The following is a 24,331-nucleotide window of genomic DNA, read 5'->3' as shown; positions in this document are numbered from 1 at the left end:
GGCGGCAGGGGGTGCCCGCGAGGACCGCCGCCGCCCCCCTTGCGAGCCGCGCGCCCCGAGTCAGCGGCGCAGTCCACAACAACCCGTGGAGGTAGCGCAAGGCCCTCGAAAAAACAATATCAGACCAGGTGAGAGAAAAAGAGTGCCGCATCACAAGTGGAGACCAGCGCACCGCCAGCCAGCCGGCCACTGGACAGATCACGACGGGTCATCTCGTTTTCTTGTCCCCCACGGCCACCGCGACTCTTGGATTACGGCGAGGGAAGGTGTTGTGTGAAGTGACTCAGTGGTGACCTCTGACCCCGGTGGTAACACCGACGGCCGGCGAGCAAAGTGTGTGACTCCTGTGAGTGCGAGGCCGGAACGTTTCTGCGACCAGCGAGTGCAGTGCGCCCGCGAGTGCCGTTCCGCCTGCCACAGCGGCAGCGTATTTTTACGTCAGCAGGAGCCTCGGGGGTAAAATTAGCCACTTGGATTCAAAGTCTACTCGGCAGAGAAACACGGTGCGTTTCTTTGATATCGGAGAGGAAACTTTCGTATCCAGTTTTCTATTTGACAGGTTGTCAAAATGTTGACTAACGGCGTAGTCACTCATTATGTGTATAAACTTTCCTTGGATTGTTGTACATTCTTTCCTCGAAGCACTAAATTTTGCGGACATGTCTTGTCTTAAAATAGAGCCGGATTTATTTTCGTTCTTTAGGCCCCTTCTGGTCCGCAAATTTCAGTAAGAAGTGTATGCAATTACGACTTGCGTCTTTCGACTCCGAAATGACCTTGAAATTCTACGAACTTTTTCTTTTTTTAAGAATTCTCTTGCACAATTTTTATGTGCCTATGTAAAAAACTGTGCACGTGAAAAAAAGACGTGAAGTTGCTGAAATTACAAGTATATTTTTTGAGGGCATTTTTACAAAGTAGAGTAAGAAATGTTCTGTCAGATTAGATTTTGATAGCAACTTATAGTTATACAAGTAAATATTTGTCAGCGACCGGAAACTAGTTGAGTAAACTTGAACCGTTGATTTCCGGCTAGATTTGACTTTGCCTTCGAAGTTGAGATGACGTGCCAAACGTCAATGGCACATTCTCGTAGGTTTCCGCGAAGATAAACATTTTGTACTCTAAGATATGAAACAAGCACACAAAAATAGTAGGACAGCGTGAGGGGTTGGGGGAAAATTGGACGTGATGTGGAGGATTGGGGAAAAGGGGGGGGGGGTCCGGAAGAGACGTTTGTGTTACCGACCGTGAGAGGCCGGCGGTTTTTTACTCTCACTTTCCTATAGCAAAAGCTCCACACAGCTCACTTTGTACGGACCGAAATAAAAACTAGAAAGAAGAGGGAAACAAGTGTGAGTCACCGAAAGGGCTGGGGCTATTACTGCTGTCACTCGCAATTTTAATTGTATTTTTTCGATTCACTGGCCCGTCCGTCAAAACAGTCCGCCTGACAAGGAATGAAAAGCCAAGGACACCTGCTGAGGGTGTCGGCGGAGGGGTGCGCCGTGCACCGGTAAGAGTGAGTGTAAGCTCGCGCGAGAAGGAGGGGGCGCGCGGCGCCGTGCGCAGGCCGCGGGCCGAGCCCCCCGTCCAAATTTGGAGCCCTGCTAGGCCCTGGTCGGACGCGTGTCTGGGCGGGGGCCCTCGGCGTCGGCACTGGCGGCTGCGGCCCCAGACCTCTCTGGGGGAGGGGGGAGAGGGGGAGCAGTGGACAGTGCCAGGACCGTTTGACAGCAGAAGCCGGCACATTCGCACACTGTCACTCATTTTACGGCAGACAGGAGTAAAGGGTGAGAGGCGCGCGGCAGCCTGCCTTCATCGAAAAAAAAAAGAATAAAAAAGGTCCGCCCCCTCCCCTCTTGGGAATTGGGGAAATGAATCATCGCTTATTTTAGATGTTCCTTGAATGACTTTACGGTTACCTAGCTGGTCCAAAAGGCTAAATACTTGGCCAGACCTTGCATCAACCAGTTCCTATGCTATATTCATATTTTTCAGTGTATTTAAGTAAATCCTTTGTTTGTTTCTAGGTCGGAGGCCAACAACAGTAAAACACCATGGCGGACGATGAGGTAAGGTGAGTATCACTAAATGTACTGACGGGATTCTGCGTGAGCAATTGAAGTCCTCAGAACAGGTATACCCAACAAAATTCGACTGCACATGGATGTTGGATGTTATCAATTAAGTACACACATTTATGTACACGCACTGTTTTTTTCCCAATGTTAATCTATGTCTTACAAAAAAACTTTGGAAGTTTAGACAATAAGATGTGGAGTTTTATGTCCAGAAATAGTTGGTTAATTTTTCTGCACGTAGTGATTACTTTTTTCTCCAACAGCTGTACGCGTAGCACCACACGGATGTCAGCTGTCAGAAACCAACTGAACACCGAAAGTCTATTCGTAGTGTGGCTGTAGACGCTCTACACTACTGCACTAACCATACGCTCAAAATAACTCTACACACCCTTTTTTAAAAAACCTACGTTACTACTGTCGTATTTTTCTTCTTCATCACTCTAGATTGCGGAAATTTACGCTCTGTTGGTTGCTTGTCTGTGACGTTATCTTTTTTGTGGTTGTCTTCTCAATGTGCCTACATTCAGCGTAACGGCTAAGTCGTGCACCTCACGTCATGAGGACAGATCTCACATTAACATATTGCACTAATACAAGCACATTTTTGATGTGCAACTGGAGTGGGTTACACTGGGCTGCGCTGAAGGCACCCGTGCATTTCGTAGTTGCACGCGTATGCAAGCGTACGAGCGGATATGCCTAAGGGCCTCACCCTATTGCCTTAAGGCCCGAGCGTGCAGGCAGTCCGCTCAAACGCATACATGCGAAATGCCGAGGTTTTCTCAGCCACCTGGTGCACCTACTGCATGTTGCGTACAGCGAGCAGTGATAAAACTTTCTTCTTCCTGCCAGTAGAAGTTGCAGCGGCAGCATTTGTGACCGAGAGTTGTAGTTAGTCTTTGGAAACACAGGCGCATTGCCGGTGCAGAGACCGGCAGCGGCAGCGCGCTTATAATTCTGGCTCCTGTCTAATCCTTCTCGTTTTTGTGTTGCAGCGCAAGCGACTCGAGGAGGCGAGTAGGGGCGGGACCGGCGGCAGCGACCCTTGGCCGCGCCCACTTCAACCACTGGAGTACCACAAACCCTTACAACCGAACGTAAAACCTTCAAACGTTTAACCAAATGTGCCCTTTCATGATTTCAGGCGAAGAAGGCCAAGCAGGCCGAGATCGACCGCAAGCGCGCTGAGGTGCGCAAACGGATGGAGGAGGCCTCCAAAGCCAAGAAGGCCAAGAAGGGTTTCATGACCCCTGACAGGAAGAAGAAGCTGAGGGTAAGTTTCTCTACGGATCTAGTCGGACGCACCAAGGTAAAACTACAAACTACAACTACAAACTACGCTCCTTTGCACGCGCTGGTGTGTGTTTCCTGTACTCTCGCCGATTTCAAGGCCCTACGGCCACTGAGGCTTGAGCAAGAAATCAATCTCGCAACAGTCCAGCGCTTGCAGGATGCACCCAGCCCAGTACACTCACTAAAAATTGTCCTTGGATTTTGACTAAGCGAAAAGACAAAGCACATTATTTTTCCCAAGTAGTTTTGGGTTTAAGAAAATGTTATACACAGCCACTGAGGGAAAAACTTGTAAGGGTAACAGAACAATAGTCCGTGATATGTAATGTAAAACTAAGATTTTGGAAAAAAAATGAAAAAATCACAACCACTCTTTATCGACTTGGAATTCAATGACGAGTTAGAATGGCCTGTCGTCAATTTACAACATATTTCTTAAATCGAAAATAAAGAAATACGTTGTAAATATACGAAGATATTTTTCAACCACTTCCTGACCCGTATTATCATTACTCGTTCTTGGTTCGCAGTTGCTGCTCAGAAAGAAAGCCGCTGAGGAACTGAAGAAAGAACAGGAACGCAAAGCCGCCGAAAGAAGGCGCATCATTGAGGAGCGTTGCGGCAAGCCAAAGAATATCGACGATGCCAATGAAGGTAAGCGCAGCAAACACGTAAAGTGAAACCTGGCCATAAAACATTTTTACCCACAGTTCATCATCTGTCGGCCTGAATCAGCTACCGATAAAATGGCGATTTCATCTGAGAAGTACACATAGGAATCTTCCGTTAGGTATTTGGCACAGCCTGGCATGTAGACATTCTTGAATAGCAGGCAGGAAAGGAAGGGGGTGGTTGCTCTAAATGATGCTTACTGCAGAGTTCACTTGCGTTGCCTCCATTATTGGAGCGTTTTGATTTGTTTGGCAGCTTAACCTGCTATTCGGCACTAGATAGTCCGTAAATATTTTGGTTATTTTTTTTTTTTTTTTTGGCCGAAGTCAATAAATTTTTTCATTTGACTCTACAGAGCAGCTTAAGCGCGTCCTTCAGGAATACCACGCAAGGATATGCAACCTGGAAGACCTCAAATGGGAGCTGGAGTATGCCGTCAAAAAGAAAGACTTCGAGGTTAGGCAACCTCCATGATAAAATCGTCTTTCCTTTTTACGCATAACTTACTTTCTTAACTTTAAACGTGTTTTTTTATCTTTTCTCTTTCCGCCTTATTTTCAAACACTGTTTTACATTGATGTGGTTTGTATCTAATTCTTCAACAGCGTAAAATACTCTTCTCAGTGTTTGATTGTTTCCTCAAAACATGGCGTGTTTTACGAGGATAGCCAATTTTAGTCTTTCAATGTGATTAATAAGGGTTTTTGTGTAATAATTACATAGATTACCGACGCTTTATGTGTACACATAGAAACATGCCCACAAAACATGTGCTAAATGATAAACGTAAACAAACCGTGGCATGCTTCTGTGTATTTCTAGTGGAAACTGCATAAAACAGTAATCTAAATTTCATGTCTGCCTTCCAACGCAGATTGCGGCCAAATCTAACGCAAATGTCTTTCAATGCTCTTCTCTTCCAGCCAAGGCCTGTCTATGGGCAGGAGGGGGTAGCGTTATCTGAAGTAGTGAACTGTTTCAAGTGTGTCACCGGTCCTGTAGGATACAGCAAATCAAGAAAGAGTTGCAGACCAATATCAATGTCCATTAGGTGTAGTTTGTCATTTTCCATTATTTTCATCTGTGTCACCCATTTTCTCATTCCTTTCCGTCAAGACTCCGTTAGCACTAGAACCAAGTCGGGAATCATTTCGACCCTTGGGACGATTTGAATAGATAGATGGACAACGTTTGGCGTATTTTTTCCATTTTCCTCTTTTTTTTATTTAGATGAAGGGCCTTTTTTGGCCGTAAGTTGTCATCTCAATAGGACTGGCAGCCACATCCGGCCGCATCGCTGTATAATAAGCTTTATAAGGAGTAGTCAGTTGAATGTGTTTTCAGTTCAGATTATTTCTTTCTATCATTTCTATGCCATTTTCGTTTCTGGTCTCAGAATTAGGCGATATACGCTACTGTCGTAAAGTTTAAAGCATCTGACTGCTTTCATATGCTGAAGAGAGGGGGGGAGGGGGCGGTGGGCGTAGCTCAGAGAACTAAAAATAGTTAATTACGAAACAGGGGTCTAAATGATCACTTCTTTCGCACTGGTAAAACAAATGGGAGACTTAGCACTCGTTCAGTGTAAAACTCACGATTTCGCACATAATTCGATGTTGAAGTTATATTTTAAATACTAACGAAATGTGCACCTAAACGTTTCCTATAGGAATGTTTATAAACGTAAAACGCTGTATTCGTAGAGATACCAGGTGGGTGACTTACACCTTACACTTTTAGTAGTTATACTGTACCACATGTACAAACGGGCTACCCGTCCACGGCTCCTTGAAGGCCCGTTCGAGTAGGCAACCCGCTCGCACTTGCGTATCCGGTTCAAAGTAACTAAGGAAGTCCGCGGCGTGAGTCAGCCACCTGATATATTAACCGCGTGATAAACGGTTACCTAAAATATCTTAAATATGTACACCTGTTCAAGTAAAATATAGTTAGACGACACGACGTGTGTAAACTATGCACATTAAGGTAATGCATAGATTTGCGAGCCAAATTTAACACTTGTTTTACCAGTGCGTGGTTCCAGTGTTAATCTTTCTATTCCCAACCAAACTGGCCCACAACCATTCCACAACAATATGTGCGGTCCGAACGCAAACTGGACACGGGTTCATGAAGTACTATGACTGCTCTTGCAGGCCAGCTTAAGTCAGTCTGCCAGGATTACTACAAGAGAATCTGTGACCTTGAGAGCAAGAAGTGGGATATTGAGTATGAGATCAAGAAAAAGGACATGGAGGTGCGTTTAACACAACCCTACTTGCTCTACCGCTACGCTAGCCGCCTATTGACTACAGGGGAGTGTTCATTTATTTTCCCGTGTACTGCAAAACAGCTCACGTATATTCGCCGAGAGTTGAACACTCTCCAATGCGCTGGAAGTTTAAATGCTTCCGTAGAGTTTCCCACAAGCACAGCAGATTTGATCTTCCAAAATCTGGCCTTCACGCAGCACTTACATTTTCTTTCCCTGTGTAGGTTTTTCCTCTTGTCACGTTTGGTAGCACTTTATTGCAGACCGCATCAATGCATTTTCCCGTTTAATACAGCAGTTTTTTTTGAACAGGCTCGTAGATCTTATTTGCAATTTTTCTTTCAATCAGACTGTTGAGCTCAAAGCCTTGCCACGCTTCATTCGCCAGAATCGATTTACAAGTTTGTGATTTGGGTTGAACTTTTGACTTATGTGGTTGCCTTTGTTCAACAGTATCACTCAGCGTGTGCGCTGTGCGCACCCGCGTCTTCTTAGTTCTGTCCAGTTTCACACAGTTTTCCCCTTCTTTGATCCTTCATATCTCCTTTCCTTTACTTTTCATCGCAAGAAGCCATCCACTTCTCATTTCCTTCATTTTTTCGCTAATCACCATACTCCATTCATTCCCGAGCTTAAGGGGGCTACATTATTTTAGAACTTAGGATACGTGTTGGTATAGAAAAGAAAGGAATCTAAAATTTATCTCGTTCGCCGGAGCTCAAGTTTCAGTAGTGTAACTAAAACCTTAAACAATATGTTCTGTTGTATAGCCGCGCTGCAAACTATATGCACGTCATACCACGAGAAAATCGTGAAACTGGAAGGTGACAAGTACGATCTTGAAAGAATGATCGCTATCAAACAAATGGAGGTAATCCTCTTTCTGCACAAGATTGTTCTAACATAAGACCCCCTACCCATAATAGAAACAAAACTGGGCATTTCTTCTGATTGAAGCAAACTATCTCCTCCCATTTTTCCCTCCTGTCTCTCTTTTCCCCTTACGCGTAGTGGTCCTGTTTCCGCTTTGCTTCAGCCGGTGAAATTTGCCGGTGGCCTGCGAACCCTATTTTGAAAGTGGTGTAGCAACGAACCAGTTGCCAGAGCGCTTAAGGGCTCGTCCATAAAGTTCGTCCGTCTTTGTCGCATTCATTCGCCAAATTTCAGAAGCTCGGCGCCTGCGAGACTCGGGGTAGGCCACCCCGCAGAACACACATGCACTGCAGGCAAGATGTTGCCTACCCAGCAGGCGCCATGAAAGCTTGCATGGGCTGAATTTGGCAGTTTCGTAACGGCTAGTGGCAGAAAGACGTTATGGGTGATCCCTAACCTGATGGCACTTCACAGGTGGCATTCATTTCAATAAAAGGCGGCCCCTTGTAGATAAGAGGTAAGCCGGCAACTGGTTCGATTCCATCATTTTGCCCTCAGTAAAAGGAAAATTGTCATTTACTTTTCAAAAACAGGTGCTTTAATATATTAACTTCCATTTCGCATCCCCTCTTACAAATCACACGGGAAATGCAGTACCCCTCTGTACCTCTGAGGGTTTTGTTTCTTTCAGACGACTGCAAAGCAGAAGTTGCGGAGTTATGGCAGCGAGTGTACAAACTAGAGGGCGACAAATTCGACCTTGAGAGAGCATTTCAAATGAAAGCTTTTGAGGTAACCATTGGTTCCGTCCCGCACCACCCCTATCTTACATTTTTCAGGATGACCAGGAATGGAATTTTTGTGTCATTTTACCATACCCCGTAAAGAAAGCGAAATCGAAACACAAAAAGTTTAATGTTAACTTATTTGATTCAAGTTAAAATGTCGATTTCGTTTTATATGTAGAACTCCAAAACCTGCATTGGGCATGTGTAGTCATGGCGCATGGAGCACCCACTAGTTATTACAGACCTTCATCATAGGGGAAGGGAGAGGGGCTAAGGGGCTCTGTAGCGAAAATTGTTTTCTGGTTTTAGTGCGCACTACGAGCCTTAAATGTTCTCCGATTACTGTTTGATTTTAAAATAAAAAATAGGTTCTGAATTACGAGAAATAGGCATCATTCACACTTGCCGCTTAATTAGGGTGCTGGTATTCATCTTAAATATTTAGCGCCCTGTCCTTAAAGTACTATAGACAACTCAGTAACTGACCTCTTTCGTGCTCCTTCAACTGTATCCCGGGCTGGTTTTGGTTGGTCCCTGTATTGATCCTGGCCAAACAGTTAATGTGTGTGTTCTGCCTTTAGAGCAACTCAAGGCGATCTGCAAGCAGTATTACGAACGCATGCTCCTCTGTGAGAGCCAGAAGTGGGATTTGGAACATGAAGTCAGGAAAAGAGACTACGAGGTACGCGTGTCTATGTGCTTGTGCCCCCATAGAACGCTTTGTCAAAGGGTGTGAATAGACAAGGCTTTTGCTCACAAGATATCCATCGACCCAAACGTTTCATTTTGTGTTGATCAACACATCAAAGCCATTGTGGGATATTGTTCAATTTGCAAAGCCATCCCCGCCAATGAGATGCCAATAAACCGATGAAAGCAGAAAGTTTATTCTCTGGCTTTTCTGTTTTCATTTAGGCTAATTTTAGAAAAGTTGCTTAACCGATCAGCCTTACAACTATTAAAGTAATTGCCGATAAAGATTACCTGAACGCACTTGGCCTTAAGTAACTATGCACAGCCCAGCCCACTTATATTCATGTGTCAAGTAGTAATTTTAAATTACGACGTTAAGAGACCTTCGCTTAGCCAGCCTACATAATTCGCCAGTGTAAAATATCTTGTCATACATAATTTAAGGCAAATATGAAGTGCTCAACATGACAAGAAATACTTATTGTAGTAATAACATATTTTACATATAAATTATTTATGCGTAATAGGTCGTTTAAATGTTACGTGAATTGGAGGTACAAATTGAATAATCCTTTTGGGCTCAGGGCCATCACAGGTCACAGCAACATGATATTTGTACCCTGCGTTTTATATCATAGAGGATCAGCGAACTCAAATCATGATCGTCAGCCTAATGGAGTCATAATATTTGCACGACTAATTAACGCTATATTTGAACGAACCCTACACTAAATATGGCGTCTATAAACGTTGGCGTCAATTTTCTTTCCGTTTTATCGGGGAACATACGTCGAAGCCAATGACTCCCGGGCATACGTCATTTGAGATGAGCGATTTTCTGCAGATATTTTATTAGTTTGAGTGGGCTGGGCAAAATAATGTGAACAGAACTGTAAATATAGCTTTTTATAAATATATTCACCACCCAAAACTAATGTGACCTAAGGTCTTGGTGCTTAACATAACATAGGCCCTGATCTTATTCGCGATCCGGTTCAATAGGTGACAGTCATTTCATGCCAGATAATGATTCTCTTTCAAAGGTGTTGATTGCAACTGCGTTTACTACTTTGGCTAAAAAAAAGTTTTTCACTTTTTCGGTTTTAGCTCAGTGTCGGGGTTATTTTTGGTGATTGACTGAGCAAAAGCAGCAAAGTCACACCGTTAATGCCCAGTGACAATATTTCATTAGAAGATAGAGTCCATTAAAGACATGTTAAAACTTTGCAGCATTGCATCATCTAACGCATTCAAAAGAATTTTTAAAAACTGTACTGACATGTAATGACCCAAAAACATTCATATATATACCATTAATGCTTCAAAGCTTCTGATTTCCGTGTGGTGGTGCAAAATCCGCGACCTGCATTCTGAGTTATTACAAAAAAGATCGTTCCGAGACACGATCCGGTCCAACCGACATTCTTGAGTTATATGGGGCGGTCCCTATACGCAGGTATTGGTGAACAGTGCATAGCAGGGTTCGAAATTCACGGAGATTATACGTGACATAAAACTGGGCCTATGCGGTGTTCTGCCCGAGTTTTATCTGTAAAAAAAGGGGGTTATTGCTTTCTCTATGTTTGAGGCACTTCATATTTGTACGAATTAAAAAGTCTAAATGCGGGAATAGTAGGCCGAAATTTTGTACAGTAGTAATGGTGATAGCTGCAGATAACATTAATGCATTGCGTTATTCGACGTCTCAATGGAAAAGCGCAATGCATCTTTACTGAGCCGACTCACTAATATGAAATGCTATATTATTTAGACTTTTTCTCGTCGTAATTTTAACCTTTGCGCTTTAGGGGTGATTGTTTTTTCCGTGGAACTTGAGTTTTAAGTTCCATCTTCCAAAACCCACTTCTGGTGAAGCGGGGTTGCAGCTCTATCTCTCTAGACTGAGAAGGGCTAAGAGCAAAGGCAGTAATAAGCTCTTTCTGCGTTGTTGTGCTTCACGACCTCCTATATGGTTTGCAGAAATGGCGGAATGCGGATCGATCGACCAGGCAACTCGCCGATTTCCATCGTTGATTGCCCGATTTGTCTATTTTACAAATTGAGTGTGAGCACCAATATCATTTCTGGTGACCAGTCTCTGGCCAGCAGGTCCATCCTTGCACCACCACGTGGACCGAGGGCTGCTCGGGACCAGCCGAACCTCCCCGCATCCTCCTGTTAGGCCTTACGTTTCCTTTATGTACTGTCTAAAAATTGTCACAGGGGAAAAACAATTACTGTTTAGTTCTTCGAATAATTTGTAAGGAATATAGCAGTCCACCTGATAAAGTTGCACCGGGAACCCAAGTGTGGATGACGCACATTTGAAGGTGTATAGACACCAGTCGTACACACGGAGGCATAAGTGTGTACATCAAAAAAAAATCACACCTTACTCCCTTGACGCATGGGCATTCATACACCTACAAGTGTGCGACATTCAAGCACTTGCGTTTCTAGTGTGATTATACATTTTGAGACTAGGCTGATAACTGTGTAGAGACAAGCTGCGGAAGTATGTGGTAACGATGGGAAACACTATACGGTACAACAGTACATGAATGATGTTGCATTGTTGTTAAAAAAATTGTCATTTGCTAAAAGGTGCTACCCTAGCCAAAAACAGATCGTCGATGGAAATCGTTTTGTCATCGTTTACCTCGATAGTGATCCGATTCTAAATCTGATGCCGATGTAATTACTCGAATCGATATCGATTCCATATGAAGCGAGGCAAAACATTCGAAATAGTGGACAAAATGATTTCAATTCAACGTGAAATCGGCACTTTTTGTCAACAGTAAATATCAATGAAGTATACCTTAATGGGGACTTGTTGAAATCTTACGGGCGACCGATATGGAGATAAAATCTCCGCGCCAAACCATTGGGTCCGCTGGGTCACAGTCCCTCAACAATTACACACACAATATTACGCACAGTCATACTACAAAGTCACATATTTCCCAAAGGAAAGTGAGGGGTAAAAGCTTTACGAGATAAGTAGAACGAAACCCGACACCACACCGAAATGTTACCAAATACCACTTTACTTTCAATTTAGGACAAAACAGGACAAGGGAAAGTGGAACATAGTAGTATTGGAAAAGTTTGGTAGTATATTATTGAATTCTTGGCTTGAGTATTGTTCTTACCACTTCGCTGTCTCTATCTCTATCTAAATTTCGTCAATAAAAAGTTATTTATGGATTGCTATGGGTTACAAACGTATATCTAAATTTACGAGGTATGCAACTTCCTCCGGTAGCTAATATTTTATGCAAAATTTATCGGTTGCTCAAGGCGAACAATTAAAAGGAACGTATTATAACGAACGTCCTCTACGACCTTTTGCTTTGTTTCAACTACTTTCTATTCCTAAGCTAAGCTTTCCTCCTCTTTGCTCCGTTTTCAACTTTTGCCTTTGCATGTCAGCACGTGTGTTACGATATATTTTAGAAGTATTCTGTTTTAATCTGCTTTTTACTCTTTCGCTGTGTTTAACTTTACAGTGTGCGACTTAAAGCTAAGTATGACGAGATGACAGAATTAAACTTTTAATTAGTGTCTCTTGTAAGGCGCAATAATTTAAATCGAGTATGACTTTACTGTTTGAAGGACAATCTCTGCAAATCTGACAATAGGGCGGTCTCATTTTACAGAGTAAAGAGCGTAACATACAATTCACACGCAGATGAGTGTGAAGTAGTGGTCTGGCCAAATTTGTATGTCACACTCTTTTCGTTTAAAGGGTCATTCAAATGCAAGATTCTAAAATTTTGCCATGTAAAATGGGACTGTCCTACTGCTGGATTAGTAAAGTTGGTGGCATGAAAAGCATGTCGCGGTCTTTAAATCTTTTGTCCCGACAGACCAAAAGTAACACTTTTGGATGTGACTAAAGTGGTTAAGTTTAATGAGTTAGCAGGAGCACATTGCTTTGGTTCTGAATTCTAATAATATATTTGTATTGTGAACAGATCTCCGACCTCAACAGCCAGGTGAACGACCTCCGCGGTAAATTGTAAGTATCTCGATGCCGATGCAAGTAAATTAACAACAATCTTGCCGATACAACGAAAACAGCCATTTAAATTTTAAAACTAGCTTCAAGTTGCAAAAATCTAGAAATATTGTTTAAAATGCACTTTGTTTTTGTCTGCAGTGTTAAACCTACCCTCAAGAAGGTGTCCAAGTACGAGAACAAGTTCGCCAAGCTCCAGAAAAAGGCTGCCGAATTCAACTTCCGTAACCAACTTAAGGTGGTGAAGAAGAAGGAATTCACACTGGAAGAGGAAGATAAGGAGGTAATGAACATAAAAAGGGCAATATGACTAAAAAAATAATTGCAGCACGCTCTTTAAAGGTAACCTTCACAACACTAATAATCAAGTCGTAATTGGCAAACTCTACACAAATTATGAAAACTCATAACATTACACGAACCACAAGGGCAACAAGAACTCTGCTCTGTAATTAATTGCATTTAATTGCAACTTTGTCCCACAGAAGAAGCCGTCAGAGAAAGCTGAGTGGCAGAAGAAGTAAACACCTCATCAAACATCAGAAAAGGCCATTTTCCCTCATGCAATTATTTTCGTATATGTTATTCAAAACTGTCATTTTTTCTGCAAACGCATGTCCTATGCGAACAAATTACATTTTAGTTTCATCACTATAATAATTCAACACTATAATATCATAATAAAATGACCAATTTACAATTTTAAGTTATTTAAACTTCTTAGTCTGAAATATTTTTGAACATTTTTTTTTTACGTCTTCAGCTGCACAGCCTTTTTCCACACACTTTTTCTACATGCAGACATTTTGAAACCTGTTTTTAATGCCTTTTTTTTGGGAGCAGGCCTGTGTTCAGTGTGAAATTGTGCCCAATGTTTTGTTTTTAACAGTCACTTTTTTACATTCTTTTTTCGTGTTTTGTCCTTTGATAACGGTCAGAAACACGCATACATGCAATTACCTTTGTACAGAACCTTTGCTTGCATTTATGCGTGTATCTCAAGGTAGTTACATTTACCTAACACGTGAACTTCTGGGTCGTTTGCATTTTAAACGTCCAAGCTAATTGATTTTAATCTAATTTAAAATGAAAACGCTTTTGGTTTTTGCTAAATATATTTTTAACTTAGATTTACTTTAAAAAGTTAATTCGCAAACCTAGAAATTGGTACTTTATGAAGTCTACTTGAGGAATCAAGAGCGTGGATTGAAGGTAAAGCACAATATGAAAGGTGAGAGGGCTACGGATGAACGTAGAAGCAAGACTAAAGCTTTTGCAAGAAAAAAGTAAAAGTAGATTGCTGCTTTGAGAGTTCGTATTCATGTAAAAAATCATTTAGTCATTGACAAACGGAGAATTTGTACGGCTTACCTTATAGAGTGTGTTCCTAGCTAGAAACGATTTTGTGTGAACGCCATGCTGTGTGACCAGTATTTCCTTTTTAAAAGAAGAAGCCGAGGACAACACGGAGGGTATAACTTATCGCAGATATTTTGATTGCGGCTGATTTGATTTCCTTGCTAACTACTGCTGAAGCAAAACGTCATGAACTGTAAATTCAAGAAAGGTGTGCGATGTATTCTTGTTTTATAAACTCTTCCTACGCTGTAATAACCCAGTGAGAAATGACATGCCGAAAAAATGTCGAAACAATCAAAGTGGCGATGGACACTATTCTTGAATTATCAGGGTAATGACGTTTAGTAATTTTGAGAATACCGGGTATAAGTTTTCATGGAATTCGAAAAGAGTTTAGCACTCCTAAGCTCGACGAAAGTACCTTGAAAATATTACCCCACACCACTTAACTGCACTGCTCCTACAACCTGCTAAGCGCTTTATTCCCTCCGTGGGTCCTAGCACAGTAAAACGAAGCTTTGTTATATTTCTAGCTGCACAATGAATCCAGGATCTCTTCTATATGACAATTGAGATTTGCTCGCCATGCTTTATATTACTTAATTGTGTTCAGAGTATATTTAGTCCTGAGTTGAAATGCGTCCATTGTTCTACAGTGCAATTGCACTGCATCAATTCAAAATGATTCTACGAACGCAATTTAAGGGGGAAACCACATTAAACACAGAAATACCTTATTGATTTGCAGCTTGTAATGCCCTTATTTCTTGTGTGTTTTCAGAAAAAGCCCGACTGGTCGAAGAAGGGAGATGAAAAGAAGGTAAAGGAGGAGCAGGAGGTTGAAGCATGAGCGGACTCCTGATACACCAACGCCCCTTTATACTACACACATATTTTAATCATAATGTTAGGTCTATTCGTAATATCAGAAAAAAGATACTTAACATACCCTGCGCGAATAGGAACTTTAACATCGCAAAAAGAAATAGCATCACGCCTAACTGAATCATACAAAGAACAACGCCATATTTTTATTGAACTATTCCTTGCTCCGAAAGAGCGCGAAGTGTCCTCAGCCATGAGCCGCCGGAACATCAACATTGTAAGCTTAGCTTGAATCTGAATACAAATGTTTCCAGTACCTCGCACGTCATTCGCATGCACAAGTCACGAGTAGGTTTTCCCTTGGCATGTTTACGTTTGATTTGCACCATATTGTATTTTGGGTCAAGAAGACTGATTGAATGGCAAATAAAAGCATTTGTGTCTGAGAATGAATATGTTATGTTTGTCTTGTGGTGTCTTTTGATTCCCTGTCGTCACAATAACATGTCCGCAAGAGAAACCAACTACCCGAAGTCACAGCATATCTCTAGAAATTGCAGTATTTCACTCTGGTATGTATGGTAAAATGGAAAGTCATCAGTATAGAAACCTGTAAAGACTTCTGGGCAACTACGTTGCTCCGGCAAAAAAGCGTTACCCATGGTGACGCGAGGGAAAGTTAGGCGCCGCACGTCGCGAAGCACCTACTTACAAATAAGGCGTGGCGCCAGCTCCATGCTGATGTGGATGCATTGCAGGTTGCAGGCGCAGACCGCTATTGTAGCATAGTTACACTCTCATATGCCTATGGATGTGCTATCCGTATGTCATGGAGAATTTTGTGCAAACGTATTATGGATCACAAATTATCCATAACATGGATAAAATTGTCCGTATTACGAACTAGTCTTACTTACTGTCCAAGGCATGGACGAAAGGTTTAGACGAAAGGTTTAGACGAAAGGTATGGACAAAAGGTACCCTATGGATGAAGGCATGTCTGTAATATGGATCAAATTGTCCGTAATCCGCACAATTTTATCCATATTATGGATAATTTGTGATCCATAATACGTTTGCACAAAATTCTCCGTAAGCGTGTCTATAAGGAAATGAGAGTGTAATAACCCAGTACTACGTACCGTGTCTCAGGGCTACGACTTTGCAGTATGCGGGTTACTTGCCTACTCTAAGGGCCATGGCGCCTTACGGGTGGGGCGAGTAGGCAAGACTGCACCCTTGTTGTCGTAGCCCTCACACACGGTATTTTCTCCGGCTGGACTTCTGACCCGGCATCGCCCGCACTCAGGCACGAAATCAGAACGCGAATCTCATGGGCGAGCAGAGACATATACTAGCTTGCGCTTTTACGCTATTAAAAATGCTGTCGTAAATTTACGACACTTTGTAGTTCATCTTGTTGGCAGACAAAGGTTGTACAACAACGAGGCAATTGCTGTTGTGTGATGAGATTCTCGCCATGATATGACAAATTTGTTGTCAAGGAACGAAATTAACTGTTAGTATACATGTTACGCTGCCAACAAAATTACCTACAAAGGTGTGTTAAAGCTACGAAAATATCAATAACAGTGTACCCGCACGACGTAGCCTAGATCAGTGACCAGTGAATCGGCGTAACCAGACAGTTCTCGGTCTCTATTGCGCCCATGAGAGCGAGAGCGCGGCAGAATACAAAGTTGGGCACAAATCAGTCTTAAAAAAAGCGCGTCGTCTCGGGGCACGCCTACTGTGTGGCCACCTTTGAAAACGAACTCGAAGTTACCGTAATCCCCATACGTGCACGCCTATCAGTTGAGTTAGTTCGGCGTAACTGGGATTTCCCAAAATTGCAACTTTAAAAAAACTCATGGAAATTTATGATGGCACGCACCGGAGGGTTTCGGCATTGCACATACTTGCTCGGCGGAATATATAACAAGATATGATGAATAATTTTGCATACTTGATGCGCACGGAATTTGGTTGGCTCAATATAACTTAACATTTCATCAAACCATAACCTTTCCAATCCCGAAGGTGTAGATATGGTCAGATGTCTTTTTTTAAGACAAAATTGAAATCGATGGGCAACAGACCCCACTTTTATTTGAGGGAGTACGTGACAAGTGACAAAGTTTCCCAGAAAATCCTTTTTCCGCAACAGTCTATCGACGTCCTGTGAGGACCTTCCAAAGACGAACCTGCTAACAAGAAAGAGGAGGTGACAACGGGCCATGGGACGAAGAGGCCACGTGCCCATCACTTTTAGGACACTTGGGTAAGTTAACAAACAACAGCAGACCCCATTTTCAAAAGTCAAAGGCTTATTAGTTATCCCTATAAAGAGTAAGATGTCTTCGCGCGTCTAGGATTATGTCTCAACCCTCCATATAATAGTAGAAGGTAAGCTATAAGAAAGCGTTTGAACCCTTTAAAGCATTTAACTAAAACGAAAACTTGGTTGGTTCAAAACCACCGTCGAATCATTCCCTTCACCTACACAAACTAACTAGCCATCCCGATAAACGAAAAGTTCACTGCGCCCTTCTGTAACAGAACCCGAATAATAGTGGTGCTATTTACCAGTCAAAGTGTGCGACAGAGTATTTCCTGGCTGCTGCAAACAAAAAAATGCGTGGGCCTTAAAAATAAATAAAGAGTACGAGAGAGCAAACCTTTTTTTTTTCACTAGGCGCACTAAACAAAAGAGCTTTGAACGTGAAACAATGTAGCACCAGTCTGTCGTGAACACAGCATGAATATCCTCGACCACCTGCCCTGCCTGGGCGTGTCTACTCTGATGCCGATCGATCCAGATGGAACATGGTGAGTACCTTACGTTAGATTTGTACGAAATGGCCATAGTGACGCAACCTACATTTTCTGTACGGTAAAAACGATATCTCGTTTTTTGAGGAAAAAGGAAAAACTTGGAGGAACTCTCATATTTGAAGAAAACTCATCCGATCTCTCCTCACATTTTGAGGGACCTTCTCAAAAAAAGAGGGAAAATACAACATATTTTTGAGGAGACTTCCTCGAGTTTTACTCAAACCAAGAGATTCCTCAAAGTTTTCCCTTATCACTCAAACAGTGAGTTCCTCAAAGTTTTCCCTTTTTCCTTAGAAAATAAGACATTGTTTTTACCGTGAGGGTGGGCCGACGACAGACGTTTTTTATTTAAATTTATTGTTCATCTTGCGCGGACAATCGATGTCTGGATCCGATCGGGCGCACACGCGGGAAGTAAAGCGTGGACCAACCTACACGACCTGTTCGGGATGGGGTAGTTGTGTACTCAGGGCGCTTCTGCAATGAACGTTTCCCGAGGCTCCGTCAATGGGGGCGCCTGCGAAGCGCCGGGTAGGCCAACCCGCAACGCATCTGTGTGCAAACGGTGGCCCTCCCCGAGCGCCAAAGTGCACCGGCTCGGGCAGCCAAGCAAACGATACCTCGCGTCAAATAGGGGGAACGTTAGTTGTAGGGGCACTTCAAAAACAAAGGCACGACTCGGCACCTTTTCGAGATTTTGGTGCCGTTACTGAGGCACTTTCTGCCGGCACTTAAATTTAGTACCTTCAAAAAGCACGAAGTTCTTCTTTTGTTTTTCTAGTGTTGGGCCTTCAAGATTTATGAAGCTAAGAGAAAAACAGTTTTGGCGCCTAGATAAATATGTAGTTGTACGGCCTCATTGTGACTTTTTGGTGTTACTTTGAGCGAAATACAAATGAAACCACGCAACATGTTAACACTTTGCACAGTCCGCCCCTTTCCGATGCGTGTATCTAAGGGGTTTTTGCTTTTACAGGAAGAGGAAGAGAGCGAGGAGGAAGAAGAGCCAGAGCCGGAACCAGAGCCTGAACCGGAAGAGACACCGGAGTCGAAGGTAGCAGACGCGCTCTCCGTGGTGGCCAATAAGGCAGACACGGCGCTCAATGAGGCTATGCTGGTGCTGGAGAAGCTGCTCAAGGGGCCCCTAGGCGGAGGGGGGGAGGAGGCGCCTCCAGCGGAGGCAGAAGCTCCTCCGGCCGAAGCAGCCCCTCAAGAAGGAGCGCCGCCCGCCGAGGGAGCGCCCGCCGACGCGCCGCCAGCAGAGGCGCCTGCCGGGGAGGCTCCCCCGGCAGAAGCACCCCCGGCAGAAGCTCCCCCGGCGGAAGCCGCCCCAGCGGAAGCTCCTGCAGAAGCTCCAGCAGAGGCTCCCCCGGCAGACGCTCCTGCAGCGGAGGCACCGGCAGCTGAGGCCCCGCCAGCGGAGGCTGCCCCCGCGGAAGCCCCGCCAGCTGAGGCACCTCCAGCGGAGACCCCAGCCGCCGAAGCCCCGCCGGCCGAGGGTGCCCCAGCCGACGCCCCGGCCGAAGCCCCAGCCGGCGATGCAGCGCCCGCAGAGGGAGCGCCGGCGGAAGTCACCCCGGCGCCCACACCGGAACCAGCACAGCCGCCGCCACCACCACCCAAGCTCACTCCGGAGCAGAAGGCCGAGCAGGCCGCCGTCAAGGCAGAGGAGGCCGCACTGAAGCTCGAGTCACTCCTAGACCAGATCACGCAGCTTGTCCAGCCACTTATGCCCCAGCCAGAACCGGAACCCGAGCCCGAACCAGAGCCCGAGCCTGAGCCGGAAGTGGAACCCGAACCCGAACCGGAGCCAGAACCAGAACCAGAACTCCCGCCAGAAGAACCCCCCAAGCCCGAGGAGCCTCCAGAAGCTGCTCTAGACCACGTGGACGAGGTCGAGGTCAGCGACACCATCAAGTCGGCCGCGCACCGCGCCAAAGACGCCCGGGACAGGATCGAGCTGGCCATGGCCAGGATCCAGCAGGCGATGGCGAAGGCCGAGCCCGTGCTACCCAAGGCTCAGGAGGGCGACGCCGCACCCAAGGAGGCCGCCGATGGGGAAGCGCCACCAGCGGACGCGCCTGCCGAGCCCGCGGCTGAAGGTGAGTACCAAGTGCGGCAAGTTTAAATACAGCGTGGCCCGCAGACCCGGGACGCTTTGCACTGTACCGAATAACGGGTGTTTCTTCGCACGACGACGCACGCAGCGATCGCGAGCGGATTTGCCTACCTCCTCTGCCCGTAAAGATAGGCAAACTCGCCCGCCGCCCAAGCGCGAGAAGAAACACACGGTGCATACGCCTGCAAGCACGGGCCATGAGGCGATGGTAGGCAAACCCGCCGGCACGGCTCTATCTGGTACAGAGTAAATGTTCCGGGGCTGTGGGCCACTATGTTAGTTAGAGGGGATTTTGTACTGACTAAATGTATTTCGATTTATTCAACGAAGAGTTACATAAGACGTTTTTTCCGTGCTGACTATGTGATTCTCTATTGTCTCCACAGAATGATCGTGGAATGCTATTCCGAACAAGCGAACGACAGCGACTCCCGGGAAGTAAATGAACAACGGCTGCAGAACTTCGACAAACTCTACCCATTCCCTATTAGTTCCTACTCCTTATCCCCGCCCAGACTGAAAACAGATGAAGAAAACAAGTAGCGTTTAGCGTTTCCACAATCTAAGACTGTGAAATTAGCCTAGAGTACATGCTATAGAGTAGCATAATGGAGGCAGGGTCTGCATTTATCACAGTAAATTCCATACGCAGATACTTTGACAGGACAATCAGACCCAAACAGACCAAACGCACCTTCTACTGGTATCTTGAAAGAAATCGGAAATAAATATTTGCATTTTATCAAAGAAAAGAATAATCTTGTATATCTTAATGTCCCGATCGATAAATACGGACAACTGTCGTAAAACCCAAAGGTAAGTTTGTTCAACATAAACAGTTAAGTAGTTGTTTGTTGCTTTTTTTCACTGCAATATTCATCGTCTTGCTACATGTTTAAATGGCAATAAGGCATGTCCATGAAACAGATATTCGGTTGTGTGGAAACAGTTTTGCTTTCTCTGCATGCATTTACAAAAATAGAATCAGTCCCAGCATACTAACCCGGAAAGAAACCAATGTAATTATTTTCCTTGGACAAAAAATCTAGCTCCTTACCAATACGCCAAATTCTGGAGGAAAAAAACAGTTTGTCACAGTGAAATTTCTGTTTGTTCAAATAGCTAAACGTTCTTCAATAGTCATCTAAATCTCAACAATTCTTTTAAGCATTCTTTAAAAAGCTTTTCAAATTAAAGATTTGGCGCAAAACGCTACATGGAAAAAATCATTTTAAACAGTTTACATTGGTTTACCTTTCCCAGTTCTCGATTGTAAACTGCAATACTAGGTAAGTTTTCGCCAAATACAACTCACAACAAGTATTTGACACTCAGGAGGTACCCGCTCCCGTAGGCAGCTGTTTGCTAACATGTGCGATTGGAGTTGTAATCTAACCTTCACACTGAGCTCTTTTCTTTTAAAATTAATTTAAATAAGATAAAATTTCATAACTAACATGACACCGAGCACATGAGGTGATGTGGGACGGTGCGACAGTCGTGTCGCTATGTGCTACACACTCACTAAGACAACGTGTACAGGACTCTGACGAGGAAGAGGAGGAAGAAGAGGAGCCGGCGGACGTCAAGGTGACGGAGGCCGTCAAGATCGTGGCGGGTAAGGCAGAGCACGCCGTAGAGGAGGCCGAGCACGCTCTTGAGCTGCTCCGCGTGGTCCAGGAGATGCTCCATCCCCCACAGCCGGAACCGGAACCAGAGCCCGAGCCGGAGCCGCCGGTGGAGGAGCCACCGCCACCAGAACCGGAAGAACCGCCGGCACCGACCCCAGAGCCGTCTCCGATCCCGCCAACGCCAGAGCCAGAACTACCCCCCGAACCGACACCGGAACCAGAGCCTGAGCTTGACGAAGAGGAGACGCGAGCCAAACTAGCGGCAGACAAGGCCGAAGCTATGGCGAACCAGCTCGAGCAGCTCCTGGCCGAAATCGAGGGGATGGTACATGTCATCATCCCAGATCCGCCACCAGTCGAGGAGGCCCCGCCACCCGCCGAAGGGGCGGCGCCCGCAGAGGGCGAAGCTCCCGCAGAGGGCGCGGCCGAGGTCCCGGCAGAGGGAGAAGTGGTGGCGCCGACACCAGAACCGGAACCCGTCCCGGAGCCTGAGCCGGTCGTGGAACCCGAACCCGAGCCGGAGCCGGAGCCGGAACCCGAACCCGAGGACCCCGCCCTGGAGATGCTGGACCACCTCGACGACGAGCCCATCAAGGACGAAGTCAAGAACATTGCGCTGCGCGCCAAGGCCGCGAAGGAAAGGATAGAAGAGACCATGGCTCGGCTCAAGGAGACCATCGCCGAGACCGGCCAGCAGGCACTCATGGACGTGCTCAAGGCCGCCCACCGAGCAGCACTACAGGCCTCGCACGCCGCCGAGGCCGTGGCAGTGGCGCAGACGGAGGCACCAGCACCAGATGCAGCACCTGTAGATGCAGCACCTGCTGCACCTGTCGAAGGTACGCACCTGCCGTACCCACCTTACCTCTGTAAACCCGCCACCGAACCACCGCCAATGATCCAGAGAGCCTTTTCAAACCCCACCTACCTACAGCACCTGCAGCTGCAGCACCTGCAGCTGGCGCAGCTCGTCTCAATCCGCGCGCTTACCTAATCTCTCCGCCTGCCCCTATGTGAATCGATACTGCACCAGAGCCCAAGCGTTATGATCCAAAAAAAAAAAAAGCCTCTCTCACTCATTCACTTGAACGTATGTCTGTTACACTCACCCTCTGAGCCACTCTTTATCGTCGCCTTCCGTCTGATGGCTGTCGCTAACCTCGTCGTTCTGTTTACAGTTGCGTAGCCTGTCTACCGCCAGCCGGGTCGAAGAAGACGAGGACGAGGAAGACGAGGAGGCCCCAGCCGGCGGCGCCGGCACCGCCTGGCCGAACTAGATCCCCAGAAAGGTTAACTATAGTGAGGGGCAGTGGATCCGGTGGTCCCTGTACATTTTGCATTTTTCTTGTTTAAAAATAAAGGGGTAGATCCTATAGACAGTTTATTGTCAATAAATTCACTTCCTTAAGACGCCGCGGAAACAACGCTGAGCCTTTTCCAGTTTTTTCTGGTTCGTTAAATTTTCTCAGTTTTCTTTCCTGTCATCAAGCTATATTGTCTGGTACAAGCATCCGACTTACTCATTTTTCAAAAGTGCGTCCGATGCATTATCATGTTATTTGTAGAAAGACAGCAGATATGCCATGATCTCCCGATAAAAAAGCATGATACCAGTTTCAAGCAGATTCTCTTTGCACGCAACCAAAGACCATGTATTGCTTGTTGGAATGAAGGCGATTTGTGTATTATTTGTATGCGGGTCACAATAAAAGTATTTTCCACAAAATGTACAAAACCTTCGCCAAAACAACCCCGTTATCAGGTTCCATCACGCGTCACAGCTTTTGAGAGTAAAAGGCCAACTAAACGTAAAATTAAAAGATAGAGAAAAATTAACTTTTTTCATAGATATTATAAAAAAAAATTCACAACAGTCAACAATATCTTCGTGGGCAGTGAGATATCAGGTGAGCTTGTGCAGCGGCATGTGCCTGGATTGAGCCTGGCATGATAGCGCTTGAGAAAAATTTAAGAAAAAGAGAGAAATTAAAATAAAGCACGGCAAATGTTGCACTTCCTGACAAAGTTAATACGGTGGCCTTAGCTGTAGGATTTAACTTAGCGCCAGTAGAATAATATAGTAAAATGGTTTTGCGTAATACTTTCGCTATCCCAAACCAGACGATTGATAGGCGTACGCACCTGCAGACGCATTGCTGGAAAACTAAAGTTAAGTTTGATTGCGTTTAAAATGATTTAAGTGATTTTTTGAGGAGGGGGATGCGGTAAAATTAAGGTGTTAATTTTGGATTGTCCGCCTGGACTACGGAAAGCCACGACAGTAGAACACTAATATTTGATATTTGAAGAGGTTTTGAAATCATGATGACGCTCTAATAACCCGTCAAAATACACAGTCGGGCAGGGAGGGTTAAGAAAGGTGAGGGATAGAGGGGTTATATCAAGGGGTATGTCAAGACCTGCATGTGTGCAGGAGGGGGAGGAGAGCGAGGAAGAGGAGGAAGAGGAGCCGCACAAGACCAAGGTCGCCATCGCGGTGGAGATCGTCGCCGACCGGGCGCAGCACGCCGTCGAAGAGGCCCTGCACGTCGTCGAGCTGCTGCGGCCAGCGCTACCCCCACCACCCCCACCAGAACCAGAACCAGAGCCCGAACCCGAACCAGAGCCGGTCGTCGAACCGGAACCGGAACCAGAACCGGAACCAGAACCCGAGCCGGAACCCGTGGTTGAGGAACCACCCCCGCCTCCAGAACCGGTCCCCACTCCGGAGCCGCCGGGTCCGCCACTCAGTCCCGAGGAGCAGGAGGCCAAGGACGCCGCTGAGAAGGCAGAGGCGGCCGCCACCAAACTCGAGGCGCTCCTGGCAGAGATCGAGGGGATGGTCCACCAGATTGTACCG

At 45.3% G+C, this 24,331-nt stretch overlaps 2 protein-coding genes across 24 annotated transcripts in view; one reads left to right on the top strand and one right to left on the bottom strand.

Moving 5' to 3' along the window:
* Positions 1–23,197, top strand: LOC113207274 (troponin I). Of its 19 annotated transcripts, none has more exons than XR_008011460.1 (10): positions 1–128; positions 2,034–2,075; positions 3,083–3,100; positions 3,232–3,360; positions 3,911–4,034; positions 8,567–8,667; positions 12,659–12,702; positions 12,844–12,985; positions 13,191–13,914; positions 14,843–15,339. XR_008011460.1 is itself a non-coding variant. In XM_026423760.2 (9 exons), the coding sequence occupies exons 2-9, from the start codon at positions 2,061–2,063 to the stop codon at positions 14,909–14,911; spliced, it is 642 nt and encodes a 213-aa protein (XP_026279545.1). In that variant the 5' UTR covers positions 1–128; positions 2,034–2,060; the 3' UTR covers positions 14,912–15,339. The 19 variants fall into 19 exon arrangements, 11 of the variants coding, with proteins under 11 accessions (XP_026279545.1, XP_026279547.1, XP_026279546.1 ...); XR_008011457.1 differs by having other exon boundaries at positions 13,188–13,914; XR_008011458.1 differs by lacking the exon at positions 8,567–8,667 and adding an exon at positions 6,209–6,309 and having other exon boundaries at positions 13,188–13,914.
* LOC113207273 (CD151 antigen-like) overlaps positions 1–24,331 on the bottom strand; it is a 100,397-nt gene that overhangs the window by 57,527 nt on the left and 18,539 nt on the right. The window lies entirely within an intron of this gene.

The sequence above is a fragment of the Frankliniella occidentalis genome, unplaced genomic scaffold (genome assembly GCF_000697945.3).
Source record: "Frankliniella occidentalis isolate FOCC.00 unplaced genomic scaffold, Focc_3.1 Scaffold115, whole genome shotgun sequence".
Lineage (NCBI taxonomy): Eukaryota > Metazoa > Arthropoda > Insecta > Thysanoptera > Thripidae > Frankliniella > Frankliniella occidentalis.
This window is presented reverse-complemented; position numbering and strand designations above follow the sequence as displayed.

Coding starts and splice junctions, on each gene's coding strand:
- LOC113207274 (XM_052270242.1), top strand. CDS start 21,320: ATGTGGGACGGTGCGACAGTCGTGTCGCTATGTGCTACACACTCACTA.